Genomic DNA, 18,411 nt, shown 5'->3' with positions numbered 1-18,411 from the left:
TAGAAAGGGGTTGTGCTGCAAAACTCAGAACCCAGGAAATGTTCAACCTACGTCCAATTTCCTACTTGTTTGAACGTAGATCTACAGCAATAACGAGTAAATCAATCTGGTGTACTGCCCTCAACAACCGTACAGAAGCGCATTCTCAAACTAGAATGAGTTCGCCAGACCGGGCGACGGAGTCTTGCTGTGTACTTTAAGATGATCGTGCAGGAGTTGTAGTTTGGGTTTATTGTAAGTATACTTTCCCGTGTTATGTCATTTTATTTAATATGTCCTGTGGTAGGAACAGTAGTAATGATTTAGCTGTCTTGGACATGACCTTGTTACCCGGATGAGCTCTCTTCCATAGGCGGAGGTGTTCCGGGACTGAACCCATTGACAGGAGACTGAAGGAACGGAGATACTCGCCTAGTCTAAAGACGATATGTATATATATATATTTTAATATATTTTCCACTTCAGAACGAGGACTTGGAGGATTTAATTGCGGTCGGACATGAAGTGATCGAAACGTTCTGCAGTGTTTTTTTTTTGAGTAAGAGACTTCATTTTCAGTGAAATTTGCACTGGCAGCTGGGCTGTGGGTAGCTAACGCTGGCTAACTTACAAGCTCGCTAAGCAGCTAGTTGATCAGCTGGCTTTAGCTGTTGGTTTGGTCCATAGGTTTGCTTTGGTCACGATAAGTGTGGCTAAAATTAGTGTGAAACGGGCTCAAATGTTTAACAGGCCGATTTATATATTGTCTATATTGATAGCGTTACATTTTGTCTGTTTATCAGGCAAGTTGTGGTTGAGCTAGTTTGGGTGATCGCTCGAGAGTAACTATAGTTAGAAGTGTGGCGTAGAGGCTTTTTGCAAACTGCAGCTAGAGAGCCGAGAATAATGTTGTATTTTAGCAAACTTTAGATAGACTGACGAGGATAACTAGTCCGTTCTGAGTCCCAGGCGCTAATGATGTAACCGGCTAATCTAGTTGGCCAGCTAACATTTGTTTTACCTTTTTAACAACACGTTTACTGTAGCTAGCAATGCCCTTTTTACTTGACAGCTACCCGCATCCGGTTTGGTGTGTCAGGTAAAACTGGTTGGCTTATTGCTTACTTTCGGGATTGTCTTGATTACGAGTCCATATGCCCGTCTGTTCAGCAAGGTCTAAAGACTTTATAGCCTAGGCGTTGTGGGTAGCTATCTAGCTAAGTTACAGCAGACATGTATCTCGTTAGCTATCTAAGACACAAACTTATGAAAACGTGTACCTTCAAAATAAGACACTGACTTCTAAATATTAATTTAACATCAAAATGATTGTCAAGACTACGCGGAACAGACGAAAATTGTGTGGGAGCTAGGTTAGGTAAAGTGTTTACGCGTTGAATCAAAATACTATATCTAGTGAGCAGTTTTTCGCCCCGTGGTGTTCGTGTCAGCACAATTCAACAGTGGCTAGAAATGTAGCTAACGATTTCTTTGGATCTGTTTGTTGGGTGTGTTTTCCTCTTTCCTAGCATTGCCCAAGGCTCGATTGTGCAGACAGGACTGTAGCTAGCTGCTTGTTTGTGGTGAAATTGATACCTTTAGCGTGAAAACGGTTTGCGTCGTTGGGTGGTAGTTCATATTGATCATAGAAAACTTGCTAGGTTTTGGAATGTTCCTCAGTCATATTACTTCATGTCATCATGGAAAAGGGAAACTCTGTTATCTCTTTGGGAACCACGGTCCAGTCTTTAACCATACACCATTTGCTATTAAATGCTGTATGTAGCAGACGCTAGCTCTGACTTTGACCATGTGTTGCATCTCTACCCATTTTCTAACACTTACCCAAGCATACCATCATGTCTAGAAATAGTGACACCTTTTTGCTACATAAGGCTAGTAAAGGAGGAAAACTGATTCAACCAGTGGAACCATGTGGTCGAGTATGAACTAAATCTGTTCTTTCATTTGGTTTGCCATTGAAATGACCTAAAGCTCACTGTGATTGGAGCACAGGCTGAACCTTTTAAAGGTTTGAATAATACATGATCTCTCCCAGATTGAGTGTCTGTGTCTTATATGATCTGTGAGCTGTGCAGTGGTGTGCTGCGTGGCAAGGCTTATTTACCACTTCTGATCAATGGTTCTGAGAATAGCTCTGCATCACTGCTTGCCAAGCTGACTAATACATGTCTTCCACAGCCAGACATAGAAAACCTAGACTCAACTGCCTCAGAATTCTCCTTTTAATCTGGGTCTGTTTCTTCCAGTTAGGATGCAGTATACGCGAATCCATGCAACATACATTACATGACTCCAGTAACATTTTTAGTCAGTGTTTCTACATTTTTCTAAAGCACAGATATCACTCAGTTTAGATTTGCGTCTGCGTATCAGAGAAGGCCACAAAGAGGTGCAACCTTCTTCGCCTCTTGGGAAGGGCCAGAACATGATTTATGCTGAATGTAACACTTCCATTATTTATTGGAAACTGGTCCAATTTAAATAATTTGTATCAACTAGCATGCTGCAACATAGGCTCACATCTGCTAGTATAAAACAGAAATGGAATGTACAATACTGGTAAATAAGTGTGCATCCACAGATGAGGGTTTAATAATCTGCCATGAATTATTTACACTGAGCATAATGTACTGCATGTGTTGGGCATGACTGAATATTTGAAAGTTATTAAATATGCATGGTCAACATGTTAATACTAAAGTATGTTTTGTGATGTTCAATATTACAATTGAAATCTGGTTATACACATCAAAATTGCACAGAAACCGTTGTTTTGGAGAGTGGTTAGTATAGTGTAGTGGGTAACAATCTCCCCCTGGGAGGCTGGGGTTCAGTCTCCCACCTGGGCAAGTGCACCACTCTAGGGCTTCCTGACGCTTTATTTACCTACCTTTGTAGTGTGATTGAAATTTAACTCGCTCTGGATAAAAGCGTCTGTCAAATGCATAAATAAATACGTGTAATGTACTTCTGAAGTAAATTGTCTTTTTAGTTTGTTTGCTTAAATGCACATTTGCTCATGTTTATAGTACAAAATGCACCTCAAAAGGCAGTGTATCAGTTGGCCAGGGACTTATTAATAAAAAAACAGCGTGATAACGTCAAGGTTTTAGGAAATTTGATTTGAGTGCACACTCCAAGAAATTACCAAGGTCTCAGTTGAGAATGTCAAGGTAAGGTTTTGTGGAAACAGTACTGGCAAGTGTTTCCACGGGGCATTTTGTATGACACTTTACCATATAGAGAAAGCTTAACCAACTTTCTTCTTGATTATATCATTAATGGTTATATTTAGAACAGAGCTTGGCTTCTTGTAGTTACAGTGTAATCATAACAGGTAACAAGATTAATTGACAAGGAAACTTATTTACGTTCTTTTTAACTGCAAAACGCCTAGATATGTAGTTGAAAGTCAAAAGCAGAAATCAAGTGATGGGGGATGATATCACAGTGAATCACAGTGATAGGGGATGCCTCCCCTTTAATGTTGCCCACTAGTAGAAAATGAGACATTCCATCATCTTAACTTACAGTAAAATGTCCATCATTTCACATTACACCATTTCCATTTTTAATTTTTTTTATTTTTGCTGTGTATTTGACTTATGCACCACCTGTATTATAACCAGGTATTTCTAATACACATGCAAGGAGAATCCCTGGGGGAGGCAGCTGTGTGCATGCAGTGGTGGGTGGTGTTAGGGGCCAGCTAGTCTGATACTAGGCTAATGTCTAATGCGCAGACATGAATGCTCCCAGATATTGGAGGTTCATTATCTGCTTCTAGATTAGGGCAGAAGGGGAGATTCTAAACTCTTATATGCACATTCTGTGGCGATGGTTGTTTTTCAGATCACTAATTCTGATCTGGTTTTTTTCAGTTTGCATGTAAAAAAACTAACATAAAAACCTTTTTCTTTTTTCTTTCCTGCACACAGGTCAGCTGCATCTAGTCCTCTGTGCTGTAATGCAGTATCAGCACTGAGAAGGGCTGGCGTGTGGTTCCTGAACACCTTGTCCCATGCCCGCAGTCCCGGGCTGAGGTGCTCTCCTAGGGGCTGTGCTGACTCCCTTAGTACCCGGAGCCATGGAGCACACTCGGGACAAGGAAGGCGAGCGGCCAGCCCGGAGTGGCAAGCCCACGCAAGGGCGGGGCACACACTCTCGCCCGTCTGGGTCCTCCGGGGTGCTGATGGTGGGGCCAAACTTCCGCGTGGGGAAGAAGATTGGATGTGGAAACTTTGGAGAGCTGAAGCTTGGTGAGTTTTACTACTTCAGAATCAAACTAGAGTATGTCTGAATCTGTAGTTCTGTCATTTGTAGCGTTATGGTGGTTGGGAAGCATGGCCATCTGGCATGGTATAGTCCATAACATTTGGACAGCATAAAACTGTTACTGATATTCAGATGTGCTTTCTATCGCTTTGTGTGCTGCATGTTCTGCACCTGTATATTTAGACAGATGGTCCTGTGAAAGAGTGTTTAGTTGCAGTCAGAAGTTTTCACAGTGAACAAGATCATGTAGGTTTTTACTCACTTCACCTGCCCATATTAAATATATTTCAGCAGAAACATGAGCAGAAATATTTATTGAGATACTCTGTTTGAATATATTTATAGAACAGTTAGAAACTGTTTGATCAAATATGTCATTCTTTGAACTCTCATCCCCCCCCCAAAAAGATTTGTTTTAATTTATGATTGTTTTTGAGCATGGCACTATTACTTTCTTCCACAAGGCAGTCGTGATGGGCTGTTTTTACATTTACATAAAGCACGTTTTAATATGCTCTGGTCATTGATCGAGTCTTTAAAATTACTTATTCTGAAGATGTGGTTTAGTTTTAAATGATACGTTCAAGCCAGCTTTAATGTTGCCACTTGTCATTTCTGACGTTACCGACCCCTTTGGTATTGAGAAGCTTGTGAAACTGCACCCCTTCACTGAGCTTAAATACATAGCAATGGGGTGACCATATAAAACTTAAAAAAAAAACCATTAAATCTTGTTTTCATAGACCAGAAACATATAGTATATTCATGACTTTAGATGTTCTACTGAACAAAGCCTTTTTGTTAGGCTTTTTAAAATGTACTAGTAGATCTCACAAATGTATGGATATATCTCTGCTGTTTCAGGTAAAAACCTTTACACCAATGAATATGTGGCAATAAAACTGGTAAGTAGTGCAAAGCTATGCTTTTTCCTATGAAGCTAAAGAAATGCATTTAAACCTTAACATGTAGCTTTGGAAGGCTTTAATTGTGATTTCACTGAAAAGGTTTTGAAACTCTGCTTTCTGTTTGCCTTTAAAATGGGGAAAGGTTCTTGTTCTGTCCTTTACAAGGAACTGTTGTTAAGAGTACAGGTCTTCAGAATGTAATGAAAGCAATCCCACAGTATAATACCACAGTACCTGCAGACTTTTAATTTGACAAGTATTGCATTTAGCAGTGACAAATCTTTATTATCTAAATTATTGTTTTGTTTGGTACTTTAAAAAATAATGTGGTTCCTATGGATATTGTTTAGTCTTGGTGCCCTTGGTTAAATGCTTATCTACATATGTAATGTTATATGAGTGTCTTTTAGTTGTGCATGTAAAGCTACCACATAAAAATATAAAACTCTTGTGGACCCTGATGTGTAAACCTACTGCTTCTCTCTTATGTCATACAGGAGTCTGTGAAGTCGAGGGCACCACAGCTGCATTTGGAGTACCGGTTCTACAAAACTCTGGGCAGCACAGGTACCCCCCCCCCCCCCTTCCTCTGTCTTTCTCTCTCTTCCTTTGCCTGCCTCTCCCTCAACGTTTATGAACCCTTACTCAAAATCAACACATGCCATGCTTATACTGCATCCCTTCTTCTTTTCATCTCCCTGTTTCTCTCCATATTAAGCACCTTGCTGAACCAGTGTTGTAAATTGGAGTCACATAGATTGTATCCACTGAGATGATGATCTTTGTTTCATGTAGTCACAAGGTGAATAGTTTAGGTGGAACCTTTTTTTTTTTTTTTTTTTTTTTTTTTTTTTGTAAAAATTACTTCAGGGCCTGTCGGTTGGGTTTGTTTTTTTCCTGTCTTACTCTCGCACTCACCCCACACTCACACTGATGCACTCATCCTTTCTCTCTGTCTCTCACCTTTGCTCAGTCTTTCTTGCATGCATGCATACACATACTCTCTCTATGCCTTTCTCTCTCTCTCTCTCTCTCTCTCTCTCTCTCTCTCTCTCTTCCAGTCTCTCTACCTCATCTCTAACCTCTCCCTCTCTCTGTTTTTGCAGACACAGGTGTTAAACGGCAGCCCTCTTCCTCTGTTGTTGTTGAGACATCTGCTCACTGTCCTGATATTTGTTCATTAATCAGTGTGGGTGTGCATGCTTGCACACGCAAGTGTGTGCATTATCTTGGTTTGTTATCATTATACGGGACATCTTAAGTATCCCTTTGCTGAAGTGGCCCGTGCATGTCTGAGATGCAGTGGTCCTTAATGGGTGTCTTATCGTTTTATCCTTGAGGGGTGTCTTATCGTTTTAGGTCATCAGTGGGAGATTGCAGCTCTGTGCATGCTGCAGTGAACAGGAAATTCTGTCAAACAAAGAAAGTTGTTTGTTGCATTAGTTTTGCTCTGTGAATCAGCTGTGTGACATGCATACATTTTCAGGCTTTCATTGTTTGATGGTGAAGATTGTATGTTTTGAGCTGCTCACTAAAATTTAATTCCCAAAAAGCACCAAGTAATAGTTTCATACCAGCGAGCACCAAGAGGTGCTTGTTCTATGCTTTGTTCAAATGTTATATTTATTTTTGACTGCAATCAGTTCTTGGTTAAATAACTTGCTGAAAATGAATCTGAAGAGCTAATGGCTCAGCACAGACATGCCACAGCAACTCTTTTAATGTCCGATTAACTCTGAACAATGTGCAGAATGTGCACAAAGTGCACAGACTAGCTCTGCTTTTGAAAAGTAATAGTGCTAGATGCCTTAAACTGATAATGTCCATGGATGGTAACCCATAAAACATAACACAACTTATGCTAACGCAGATAATGAAACTCTACCAAGAAAACTGCATTTTGTTTTACTGCATGAGAAAACCATTTGGTATTAGCATTAAGGGCAAAACATAAAGCAGCCTTCCAGCCAGGATGTGTCACTAGCAGGTAACTAGCTAGCTTTCTTACCTTTGCTTAGTATAACCAAGCTTATTATCTGGAATGCTTACCAAGCAGAGAATGGTGGTGATGTATGTTTTGTTAAAAAATGTTTAAAAAGCTGCTAACCTGTTAAAAAATTAATCATCTGTCAAGCATGAGAGGTATAGGCTAGAAAGAACTGAATCCATCAGCATTGGTATCTAAACAGTTCCAGCATTACTCCTTCCTGTGTACAAGTAGACTGGACTCATAAATTAAGATCAGGGCATGTTGCACTGATCTTAAAAGTGAAAGTGCGAGAGAGAGAGACTGCATTATTTCCTGAGTGTAGGGAATGTAGTCACTCCCAGTACAACAACTGCTCCCTCAGCCCTGCTGAGCTTTACATATCTGTCTAGATCTCCTTTGCCCTTTCTTCCCCGCTCCTCCTTGATTTTCCAGTTGCTTGTAAATTGCTGTGTGTGCCAAGGCTTATCTATGATCAGTGGGGTCACTCCCTCCATTTGTGTATTACAATACATGACAGTATTCCCTGTGATGAATTGTGTACATTAGGCTAGTCAACCTATATAGATGCTGACTTTCTGTCTCACTCTCACTCTCTCTCTCTCTCTCTGTCTCACTCCCACTCACACACTGTTATACAGGAAGACATATTTATGTATCAACATACATACTTCCTCCTTAACTGCTGTTCTTTTTGTCTCAGGCTTGGCCTGTTAAAACCTTGTCCATTTTTGGAGGATTCTTGAGCATTCTGGATCCTTGAGATGGATTTGGACATGGAGTCTCTAAATTCTGTCTGCTAACATAGCAAATCCTACATGCCATTGCAATCCTAATGTAATGTAACGATTTATTATCAAAAATAATTTTAAACTGCATTAAATATTGATTCCCTGTCTCAGTATTGGTGGAAATGCAGATATTTCAACATTCAACATAAATACTTTTTGATTAGATTGAAGTTGGTGTGGGATGACTTACATAATTCTGTTGTTTCCAAAAGCCTACATGCGGCAATGATGATTCACGCAGTGCTTGGTAAACACTCCTAGGCAATTATCAGCCAGGGGGATTGCTGATACTGGGAATGTCATTTGGAAATGTGTAAAACAGTGAGTCAGCATATAAGAGTAAGATTGATTGATTGTGTGTGTGTCTCTCCATCCATCCATGTATTTTGTGTGAATCTGATTCATGCTCTAGGCTGTTGAGAGTGGAACACCCACACTTAGTCCCTCCACTTAGCATCACTTATTTTAAAGAGGGAGGGCCATTTCCCTTTAGGCTTAGAATAGAGATTCTGCTCTTGTTGCTCATTTGGCCCCTGAATGTGCAACACATGGCCTTAAACAAACCTTTTCCCTTCAGAGTTCATTGTTACTGGTAACAATATAATCTAAAAAATTTTGTATAGGAATGATTGAGCTAACTATAAAGCAGTGGTGTCTGAAACAATATACATGAGTTAGTAGCATCCTACACACTCCTACAAATAGCTTTACCAGGCTTCCCATTAATTTCCTTTGAGATGTAATGCAGTAGTAAGTGTTAGCATCACAGCTCGTTTTGTATACTTCAAAAGTAGTTCAGATTCTGCTGCTGTTTTACTCTGTTCACTTCAAGTCAATCTGCTTCTGCATCCATAAGACTCTAGATGTGCACTGCTGGTTTCTCAAATTAATAGTAGGCACACCTGTGTGAGTGTGTTGGGGGGCAAGCTGTGATGCAGCACTGTTTATGTTCACATTTAATTCATCTACCCTGTGTTGTAAAACAGCTGGTGATCTCGAGTGCACACATAAACGTGACGGACGGCTCGTGTCACAGGAACCTTTCTCTGGGTTATTCCCAGTCAGTTAATGGTACCCTGAATAAGACTCACTGGCCATATAGCCAGCTCAGTTTCTTTATTAGGATTCTCCCATTAGTAAGTGCTGCAGTTGCTGCTGTTTTCTCTTTGAAAGAAAAGGGGCTTTGAAAATGATTTACTGGTGTGGTTAGACCCCTTCCAGTAGTGATGAACTGGTTAATTATAGCATGACTTTTGGAATGGACTAGGAGAGGAAATGCACAAGTCTCTGCCCAGAAATTAGACTAGTACTCAGGATCCATTTGATTTAGCCATGTGTTTAATGAACTGTGATGGTAAGAGATTTTAAGAACACTTTTTTTCTTAAAACCAATAATTCAATTAACAGTTCCCAAATTAAACCATGTTTAAGTTCTGCGCTTTAAAATGTCTTTATTAATTAGTAATTAAAAGATAACTCCCTCTCTTCTCATTCTGTCTATCTGTCTCTTCATCTTTCTCTCTTTCCCTCCCTTTCTTTCAGTGGAGGGTCTGCCGCAGGTCTTTTACTTTGGCCCATGTGGGAAATATAATGCAATGGTTCTGGAGCTTCTGGGTCCCAGTCTGGAGGACTTGTTTGACCTGTGTGACCGAACATTCTCCTTGAAGACAGTCCTCATGATTGCCATTCAACTGGTGAATATGGACTTTACTATAATAAAGGCCAAATGTGCAACAGCATCAACAGATTGTGTTTAAATGCATCTACTGTGCCATTTCTCTGATTACATAAGTGGTCTTCATGTCCCTGTTCCTGGAGCATCTTGTTCTGTGTGTGTATTTTCCTGCCCACACTTGGCCCATTTTGTGAGAGCTTTGTCAGTTAACTGATGAGTTGAATCAGGTATGTTCACTCATAGATAGGCCTATTCATAGTGATCTAACATAAACTTTTGCCTCACCTGTAATAAGTGAAGTCAGGATTTTATGTTGCGAAGCTAAGCATAGTAACTCCTACCTCAGATGTTCTATATCATTCAGGCCATGCTCATTTGGATGGTTGGATGATTCCTCTGTGGTGCTTCTGTGTAGATATCCCGGATGGAATATGTCCACTCGAAAAACCTCATTTACCGGGATGTCAAGCCAGAGAACTTCCTCATCGGGCGGCAGGGCAGTAAAAAGGAGCACATCATTCACATCATTGACTTTGGGCTGGCAAAGGAGTATATCGACCCAGAGACCAAAAAACACATACCTTACAGAGAACACAAGAGTCTGACTGGCACTGCACGCTACATGTCCATCAACACACACTTGGGAAAAGGTACACACACACACCTGAGTAAAGGCGCACTTTTGACATACAACACACAGAGCATGTAATAGGAACTATAAGTGAGCTCAAGAAAGCAATTTATTTTATTTATTTATTTCTTAGAGCAAAGTAGACGAGACGACCTGGAAGCACTTGGGCACATGTTTATGTACTTCCTGAGAGGTAGTCTGCCATGGCAGGGCCTGAAGGTGAGTGTCGCTGTTGGCACTGATTCCCAAATCATTGGCCCCTTTTTGAATAAGATTTGTCAATAACTAGTTGAGTGGGCTTAACAGACATGAAGGAACCTGACTGTTTGGTTGTCTCTGATCCACCAGGCAGATACACTGAAAGAGCGTTACCAGAAAATTGGAGACACCAAGCGGAACACTCCTATTGAGGTTCTCTGTGAGAACTTCCCAGGTATGACTGTGCCATTCTGTCTAGCATTTCCCCCACTGCAATTTCCTTTGCTCTAAGATTAATGTTAGGATCAGCTTCATATCACATATATAAGTATTATATCACATCTGTAAGTATTACAGTATTACAGAAATTACAGTATTATAAGAAGGTTTCCAAGAGCCACTTTTCAGGACAGGATGAAAGTCTTTTTAGTTAAGAGTTATAGCTTAATAATTGTAAAAATGTCATTATGTAATATGTGCAATATGTTTTTTTAAATACCTAGACATCAGGGCTATGATCTAACCTAGCATTCAGGATGTTTAGATTCATCTATGATATTAAACTATTCAAATAGTATAAACAAGTAATTGCATATTGCAGCACCAAAGTAATGCTGTTATATCATTCACCTCTAGAATGGGGCTGTGATATAGGTGTATGCGTTTTTATAATGTACCTTTTCTTTGCCCCGTAGAGGAAATGGCTACGTACCTGCGTTATGTGCGGCGGTTAGATTTCTTCGAGAAGCCTGATTACGAATACTTAAGGACTCTCTTCACCGAACTCTTTGAGAGAAAAGGATACACGTTTGACTACACGTACGACTGGGTCGGCAGACAGATCGTGAGTATTTACTGCAGAGTGCTAGTAGTAGTTATTGCTCTGAAGTTAGTCTTGCATTTATTTTGAAAAGAAAAAATGTTGGTGTTTTGAACAGTGGGTGGTGAGTTTCTGTGTTGAGGTGTTTTGTTCATCCCTCCCCTAGCCGACACCAGTTGGGTCGGTTCCTGTGGATTCAGGCGCTTCTGCCGTCACCAGAGAGACCCACACCAACAGAGAGAGACCGTCACAACATCAGCCACTGCGTAACCAGGTACACACAACCACTCAAACATGCTCAGGCAAAAAGGAGTCTGCTCCACAAACAGCAGTTGACTATATCATTAAGGTTTCGTTTGCTGAATAAAATTAAATAGAAATAGAAATAAATTGTCCATAGCATCCTCTTGGCTCAGTTCACACTGTTATCACCTTGCCAGCTGCTAAAGAGAGAGGTGACGAGCCTGAGACAGAGCATGGTGGAATCAGAAAGACAACCCCGGAGAGATAAATTAATTTCCATGAGATGGTCCGGCTGCCCCCACCCTCTGCCTCCAGCAACCCCACTGTGTTCTGATTGGCCCGGCTACGCTGGCCCCTCTTTGATTGGATAAACAGCTGTGGTGCTATTCTGTCTATCCTGTGGCTGTGCCGTCTAATCTCGGACTACTCATAAACCACTGACATCACCCAGAGCCACACCTGGGCCTGCATTCATAAAGCATCTAAACAGTGCTGAGCAAGGATTCTTTTTCTCTTGCAGTTACTGGCCTCAGCCACAGTGTAAACTGACCCACATCACTCCCACTGAAAGGTTATCTTAATGTGGTTCCATCATTTTCACACAAAAGGGAAAAAAAAAGGGAAAAAGGGAGAAAGGGAACATGACTAGAGAGAGAGGAGCAGGAGCACAGGATACAGGATGGTTCTGGGGGAGATAGTGAGGACAGAAACAGCGCAAAGTGCTCATCGTTGAGCCATTGTGTTTGTCAGTCACTGCTAGCAGCCGCCCTCTGTCTCCACGTGCATGTCAAGAGCAAACAGACGCTCTGCCCAAACAGACTCCCTTTTAAAACTTGTAGGGAAAAACACCCAGAGCATTCCAACCATTGGAATAGAGTAATACCAAAAGAGCTCATGGATGGATTGTGGGTTGTGTGTTGCTGTGAACTGATTGTAAAAGACAGTGTTGTGGAGTGGTGCTTGGGTTTCAGGCTTAAGCTAATGCCTGAATGGAAGCATGAGTCATGCTGAGTGTTAGCCATTACTTTTTTAGAAAGTGTTCATGAGCTCACTTACAGGCAGTAATGACATTTGCCACTAGCTCTTGCCTTGTCTGTTCTTTTCAAGAAGATTGAAGTTATTTAAACTTTCCTTTTTTATGTGTGTGCGTGCGTGTGCGTGTGCGTTTGTGTGTACGCGCATGTCATTGTTTGTTACTCCCCACCTTCGTATCATAACCACGGCACTCTTGCCGTATGACTAACCCGGCTCTGCCCTGCGTCTGTCACCCACGTCGGTTTGCATTTGTGTTTGGTGTGTGCAATGCATGGCTGCCTGTCCCCCCGCACCTCCTTACCCCTGCCCTCTCTCCCAACGTCCCCTGGCATTGCTGCTTGGCACGGGGGGGGGGGTTAGACACCTGGCTCGGAGCACAGGGGAGCGTGGGACGTGCAGCCACACCGGCAGACCAACCTGTCCTACCTGAGCTCGTACCTGGCCACTGAGAGGCATGGTGGCTCCGCACAGGTACAGCGGGGCTCTGGATGCACCGCGCCCTCACCTCCTCTCTGCCACACCCACCGCCCAGACGGAGCCTTCCTGTTTATGCGCTTTTATTTTGCCCCCTCACATCGGCCCCAGCTAAGCAGAAAGTTCTGTTTATTTGACCTGCTCATGAATGTTATTCAAACGCAGGCTTGCATTTTCTCCACACTGCTCATTAAGTGATCTGTTACTTTATGAATTTTTGCTTATCATGTGTTTTATTTTTTAGTTTGATAACATTTGTTTCTTAATGCAATATCCTTGTCATGGTATTGTTAGGACAGAACTGTGCCACTGACATCTTGAAGTGTGTTTTTTGTCATTATGTTAACTGCTCTTTATGATTGGCCCACAACCTGTGTTGCAGGTTATCAGCTCAACCAATGGGGAATTGAATGTAGATGAGCCTCTGGTAGCCCATTCCAATGCACCAATTACAACACAGGCAGATGTGGAAGTGGTGGATGAGGCTAAGTATGTTGTTTTTCCTCTATCTTCCCTTGTCTCTGTGTTGTAGAAACTGGTGTCCTCACAGTCACTCCTTTTCAGTTTCATTGAGTCTAGCTGTTTCTTTTTTGCACATCCCCATTCTTGTTCTCTGTATGTCTCCCACTGTGCACTTGCCTTGTGCGCGTGTGTTTGTGTGTGTGGTGTTGCATGTCTTGTCACTTCGCCTGTTTGTGTGTACAGAATTAATCTCTATCTCTTTCTCTACACTTTCTGTAGCTGCGTGAAAATGCTCAACTTGTGGTGAGTCTCTTTTTTCCAAGTACTCATCGCACTCCAGAGACAAGCAGACAGGAAAAACTCTAGTACTACACAGCACAGTCACTGGCACAGTTTCTAGAACAGACTACTGCCCTGCATAGCACAGTCACTGGCACATGTCAAACAGTACTGGCATACACCGCACAGTCACCGGCACAGTTTCTAGAACAGACTACTGCCCTGCATAGCACAGTCACTGGCACAGGTCAATTAGTTTAGCTTGGTTAGCAAATAGAACATATATTATTAGAATATAACGATGATTCTTCAAAAACCAAAAATACAGTAGGTTTTTTCTTTATTTTATTTCCTACCATGCTGTACTAAATAGCAGAGATGAAAAACTGTCAGTTTCTATGGCACTAGTACTGTGAGGCTCATGCCCCAATGCTGGATCATGTAGTTTACAGCAGACCCTATCAGCATGGCTCAGGCTCAAAGTTGTCTTACGTGCCGCTCGGGTATCTTGTATCTCTGACAGCATGTCTGTGCTGACACCAGCTGTAAACATCCTTTCAGTGATGCCCAAGTCAAGTCACTGTTGTCTTGTTGTCTGTGTTTTGTGTGTTTCTTGTCCAAAAACCCATTTATGTTGTTTTATTTAAGTTACAGTGGCTGTACCTGTGTGAGTGCTATGGGTTGAGAGAGGTTCAGTATATGTGGACTCCCCACATGTGCACATAACGATGTGTTTTTTGTTCTTTTTGTTGAGGTGCTGCTGCTTCTTCAAACGCAAGCGGAAGAAGAGTTCTCCCCGGCACAAATGAGCCCAAATCCCCTGCTTACTTCCACTGCACTGCTGATGTGAGCCTCTCCAGGGAACCCTGTTCATGGCTGGAACTTAAAAGGCCAATACATACACACAGTGGTTTATTGCCCTGCAGCAACCCTAGACTCCAAAGACAGGCTCATTACCAGTCCAGAGTCACCTGGACGAGACTGTGTCTCGCCCAGTCTGTTCATCCAAATTTTCCTTTATTTATATTTTTCGTATTTTGATGTTTTTGTGGAGGTCTCTCCTTGTGAAGAGCCTGTCAACAGTGGATCATCAAGCTTCACTTCTGCAGTCACATTTAGATATGGATACTTTAGCAGAAATTCTAGTGTCGTTTCTCCCAAACAGCTCTAGGGCCTTTCTCTTTCTACTTCCTGGTCTTATTTGTCCTATTCCTCCCAATTTCCCATTGCTTTTGGACACAGTGGAAGTCATTACCTAGATTCCCCGTAGCACAACAAGCTTATACTCCAGTCCAGTTTTCTCATGCACTTTCTGTGCAATCTGAATATAAATCTCCGTTCCCTCCATTAGTGATTAACCGTCACCTAAAACCATAAAGTCAGCAATAGCAATACATATACAGCGGAGTCACCACATGATCAGTTTTTGAGTGATTCAGGGGCATAGTGGGAACGCTGTTTGAAGCTCCCCTCCCAACACACCATGACAATCATGATTAGGGGAGTGTGTTACACTGGACAGATACATTATTGCATGTTAAAGTGCAATAGGTACCATGCTGTTTTGTGCAAGTATGTTCAGTCCTATCGGGTTTTGGCATAGAGAACTGACTTCCCAGACGATTTCGTCTTTGTCCCTTAATATCAAAATCTGAAAGACTATTCCATATATTAAAGTATTTATCCTGAAGGTATTTGTGGCATGCAAAATGTTTGATTAGATAACCAAAAGCCATATTTCATGGAACTGTGTATTTAATCCTATTGTAGTTTGCATGATCCTCCTCACGGCCTCCCCTAATACAGTTCGTGGCAGGTGCATAAAAAGATGAACCCAATTCCGTATCACTCCTTGGCTTGAGACTGCGTCCAGCATTGTTAACTACTGCAATATAGAATCTTTCAGCATCTGAGTGTGCAATACTGTTTCCTGAATACTTAGAGATTAGCTATCATTCTCCAATTTTCAGTTTCACAAATTTTCAGTAGTGATTCGTGTTTCTTTAAGATTACTATTCCCCTATGATTGTTTCTATATACATGAATGTGGTTGCATGGTAGGGAGGAAGCAACTCCTCTTACTTGGTTTCAGGGCTCTGCTCCTGTGCCCCCTGCTGGACTAACTGTCTAATGCCTTAACTAGACTGTCACTCAACAGAAATGCACTCAGACCAGCCATGGGTAAAGAACCCAGTCTGACACCTACATCAGATAGATGACTCATTAGAGTTAACTTTGAGCCAGTCCCTATCATAACTGGAGACTGCAAACTAGTCACACCTTGGCAACACAGGTATTCATGTAAGTGACATACTAAGGCCCAAACTGCTACAGGCATGGGATGATGGGGATTGAATGAAGATATTAAGGAATGGTGTTTCATTGCAACTTTCCAGACTAAGTGAAGGTGATGAAGAAGAGTTAAGGTTTACCCTAAACACATTGTTTTGTTCTAAATCTTTTTGAATATTTCTGCTTTCGTCTTCAAACTTGTTTTTCATTTGTTTTGATTGAATGTGAGTTTCCCCATGTATGATCTAACTAGCAGCTGTACTATTTATAGCATTAATACTATTGCAACACATTTCTGCTGCAAGACTTTGTTCTGTTTCACTTATTTCAATTTTAGATATGGATTTACAGTCTGAAGGGTTTTTGTTTGTTGTTGTTTTTCTTGTCTTAAGGTTTATTTTATATTTTGATGAACCATGCCTCAAAGGAAAGTTGACTTATGATGTGATTCTGTGCATTTCCAGTATATGTGCTCACTTTATTTGGTATTTTATTGTGAATACTTGTATGATTGTTTAGAGAACACTAAGGTGTCATCGACACCTCCTGGTGGGGTGGATGACAAAATCTGTGTTAGATTTATACTTTTCCCACAGAATAGTCATATAGACATATAACTGATTGGTATGGTGCAAAACTATTGTAGATTTCATTTAATTCTTTTTGTTTGGGGTTGGGTTTTATTTTTGATTTTGTTTTTTCTTTTGACACTGACTGAACCAGTCTTGAAATATACTTGAGTTTGAAATGCACTTGAGTCAGGAAACATCATCTTACCTAGGCCTGTCTTCATTAGAAATCCTAGAGTTGGTGACTTAGTATTAAATTATCTTTGTCACTGTACATATAGAAACGGATTCAGAAGCAGCCATCATACAATGAGCTGCTCCATGTGAAATGTGTACTTGCATCTGAATGAGTGCATTTTGAAAAGGCTTTTAGTAACTTTAGCTGTCATTTCCAAATCATCCCCTTCTGACTTTATGGTATTCAATGTTTAAGTATTCGAATATAAATTGCTTTGTAATCTCATATTTATATATATTTTTTCTTTCAGGAGAGTGTATTGAGATTATGTAACCATACACAGAAATGCTCTGGGGCGTGGTAACATGAGGCATGTTGCAGATGTTTTCTTCTTTACACCACTATTTATTTGCAAAGCAAGGAAACTTGCTTGAATAAAAAAAGGGCCACTGTTAGAGAGAACATACCTTCATCAGTTATCATCTTTCCACTCTAGAGTATTAAAATTAATGATCTGGTTTCTCTTTCACAGGTTAAGATAGAATCTAGTATCAGCTAAAAGGATTTTAACAGAAACTTAAAGATTTTATGTCTTTGATCTAATAGAATGCATGGACCATTGTCACATGTTTAAAAAATGTATTCATTGAAAACTTGTCTTAAGATATGGGAAACATTTCCTTGTGTGGTTTTCCGACATCTGATGTGATGAACTTTGAACCTGCTCAGTTTAAATCTTTAAATCTGCTCAGTTGTGTCTTTGACTGCAGAATATTTTATTTCCTGTTGTAAATTATGTAAAATATTTAATTGTTTGATGGTCTTATGGTCAAAATGAAGTCTGTTTTAGACTGTTTTTATTTTTTCCTTTCTAATTTTAAACTGTAAAGCAGACTTGTGCAAGATATGAATGCAGTTGTCTGGTGTTGGCCCAAAATTGGTTTTAACGGTTTAGTCCTAAACGACTATTTTTCCAGGCAAGGTTTCCACCTCATTTTGGACACTCAGTGTTTTTTGTTTAGTTTTGTTGTTGTTGTTGTTGTTGTTGTTTTTACTGAAAATCCTTTTTAACATAGAGTAGTATTAGGCTTAATCTGTGTCTGGAAACACTGGCCCAACTGTATTATTGCTATTGTGTTAAAATATTGAATGTCACTTCCAAAATGTATCTTTATGCTTTAAGTGTGCTTAAGGGCTCCAGTTGTGGAAAAAACCCATTTGTTTTTCAGATTTGGAAAGTTTCTGTTGCAAAGAGTCAAGCTGGCTCTGGGTTTAATGTCTGCCATTCAGAGGCACTGTGTGTACTGCCACACAAACCTTGTTGAAAAATTCACTTTTTATTCCTTCCACCCCGAGGGGGAAGCTCAAGTTTGGACCCTTTTTTTATGTAAAATAAAAAAAAAAAGAAATCACTTGACCTTCACTCTGCGCATTTGTGATTCTTGTGGATAATGGTTTTATACCTGTTATCTTCTCAAGTTCACTGAAAGCCCCTTAGTTCACACTGTAAGCGCTAAGTCATAAGCAATAATCAGTCAAACATAACCTGTGCAAGCGCTGTCATAAAAAGTCCTTGTAAGTTTGAGTACTG

At 40.7% G+C, this 18,411-nt stretch overlaps 1 protein-coding gene across 7 annotated transcripts; it reads left to right on the top strand.

Moving 5' to 3' along the window:
• Window positions 1-128: 128 nt before the first annotated feature.
• Window positions 129-18,243, top strand: LOC113571810 (casein kinase I-like). Of its 7 annotated transcripts, XM_027000950.3 has the most exons (14): window positions 349-538; window positions 3,942-4,262; window positions 5,143-5,183; window positions 5,684-5,753; window positions 9,507-9,658; window positions 10,055-10,289; window positions 10,404-10,489; window positions 10,619-10,703; window positions 11,164-11,312; window positions 11,455-11,562; window positions 12,927-13,037; window positions 13,423-13,529; window positions 13,782-13,805; window positions 14,536-18,243. In XM_027000950.3, the coding sequence occupies exons 2-14, from the start codon at window positions 4,091-4,093 to the stop codon at window positions 14,588-14,590; spliced, it is 1,395 nt and encodes a 464-aa protein (XP_026856751.1). In that variant the 5' UTR covers window positions 349-538; window positions 3,942-4,090; the 3' UTR covers window positions 14,591-18,243. The 7 variants fall into 7 exon arrangements, with proteins under 7 accessions (XP_026856752.2, XP_026856751.1, XP_026856753.1 ...); XM_027000952.3 differs by lacking the exon at window positions 13,782-13,805; XM_027000953.3 differs by lacking the exon at window positions 12,927-13,037 and having other exon boundaries at window positions 350-538.
• Window positions 18,244-18,411: the final 168 nt, after the last annotated feature.

The sequence above is a fragment of the Electrophorus electricus genome, chromosome 4, assembly GCF_041902795.1.
Source record: "Electrophorus electricus isolate QZ-2024a chromosome 4, ASM4190279v1, whole genome shotgun sequence".
Lineage (NCBI taxonomy): Eukaryota > Metazoa > Chordata > Actinopteri > Gymnotiformes > Gymnotidae > Electrophorus > Electrophorus electricus.
The sequence above is the reverse complement of the archived record's forward strand: the minus strand, read 5'-3'. Positions and strand labels throughout refer to the sequence as shown.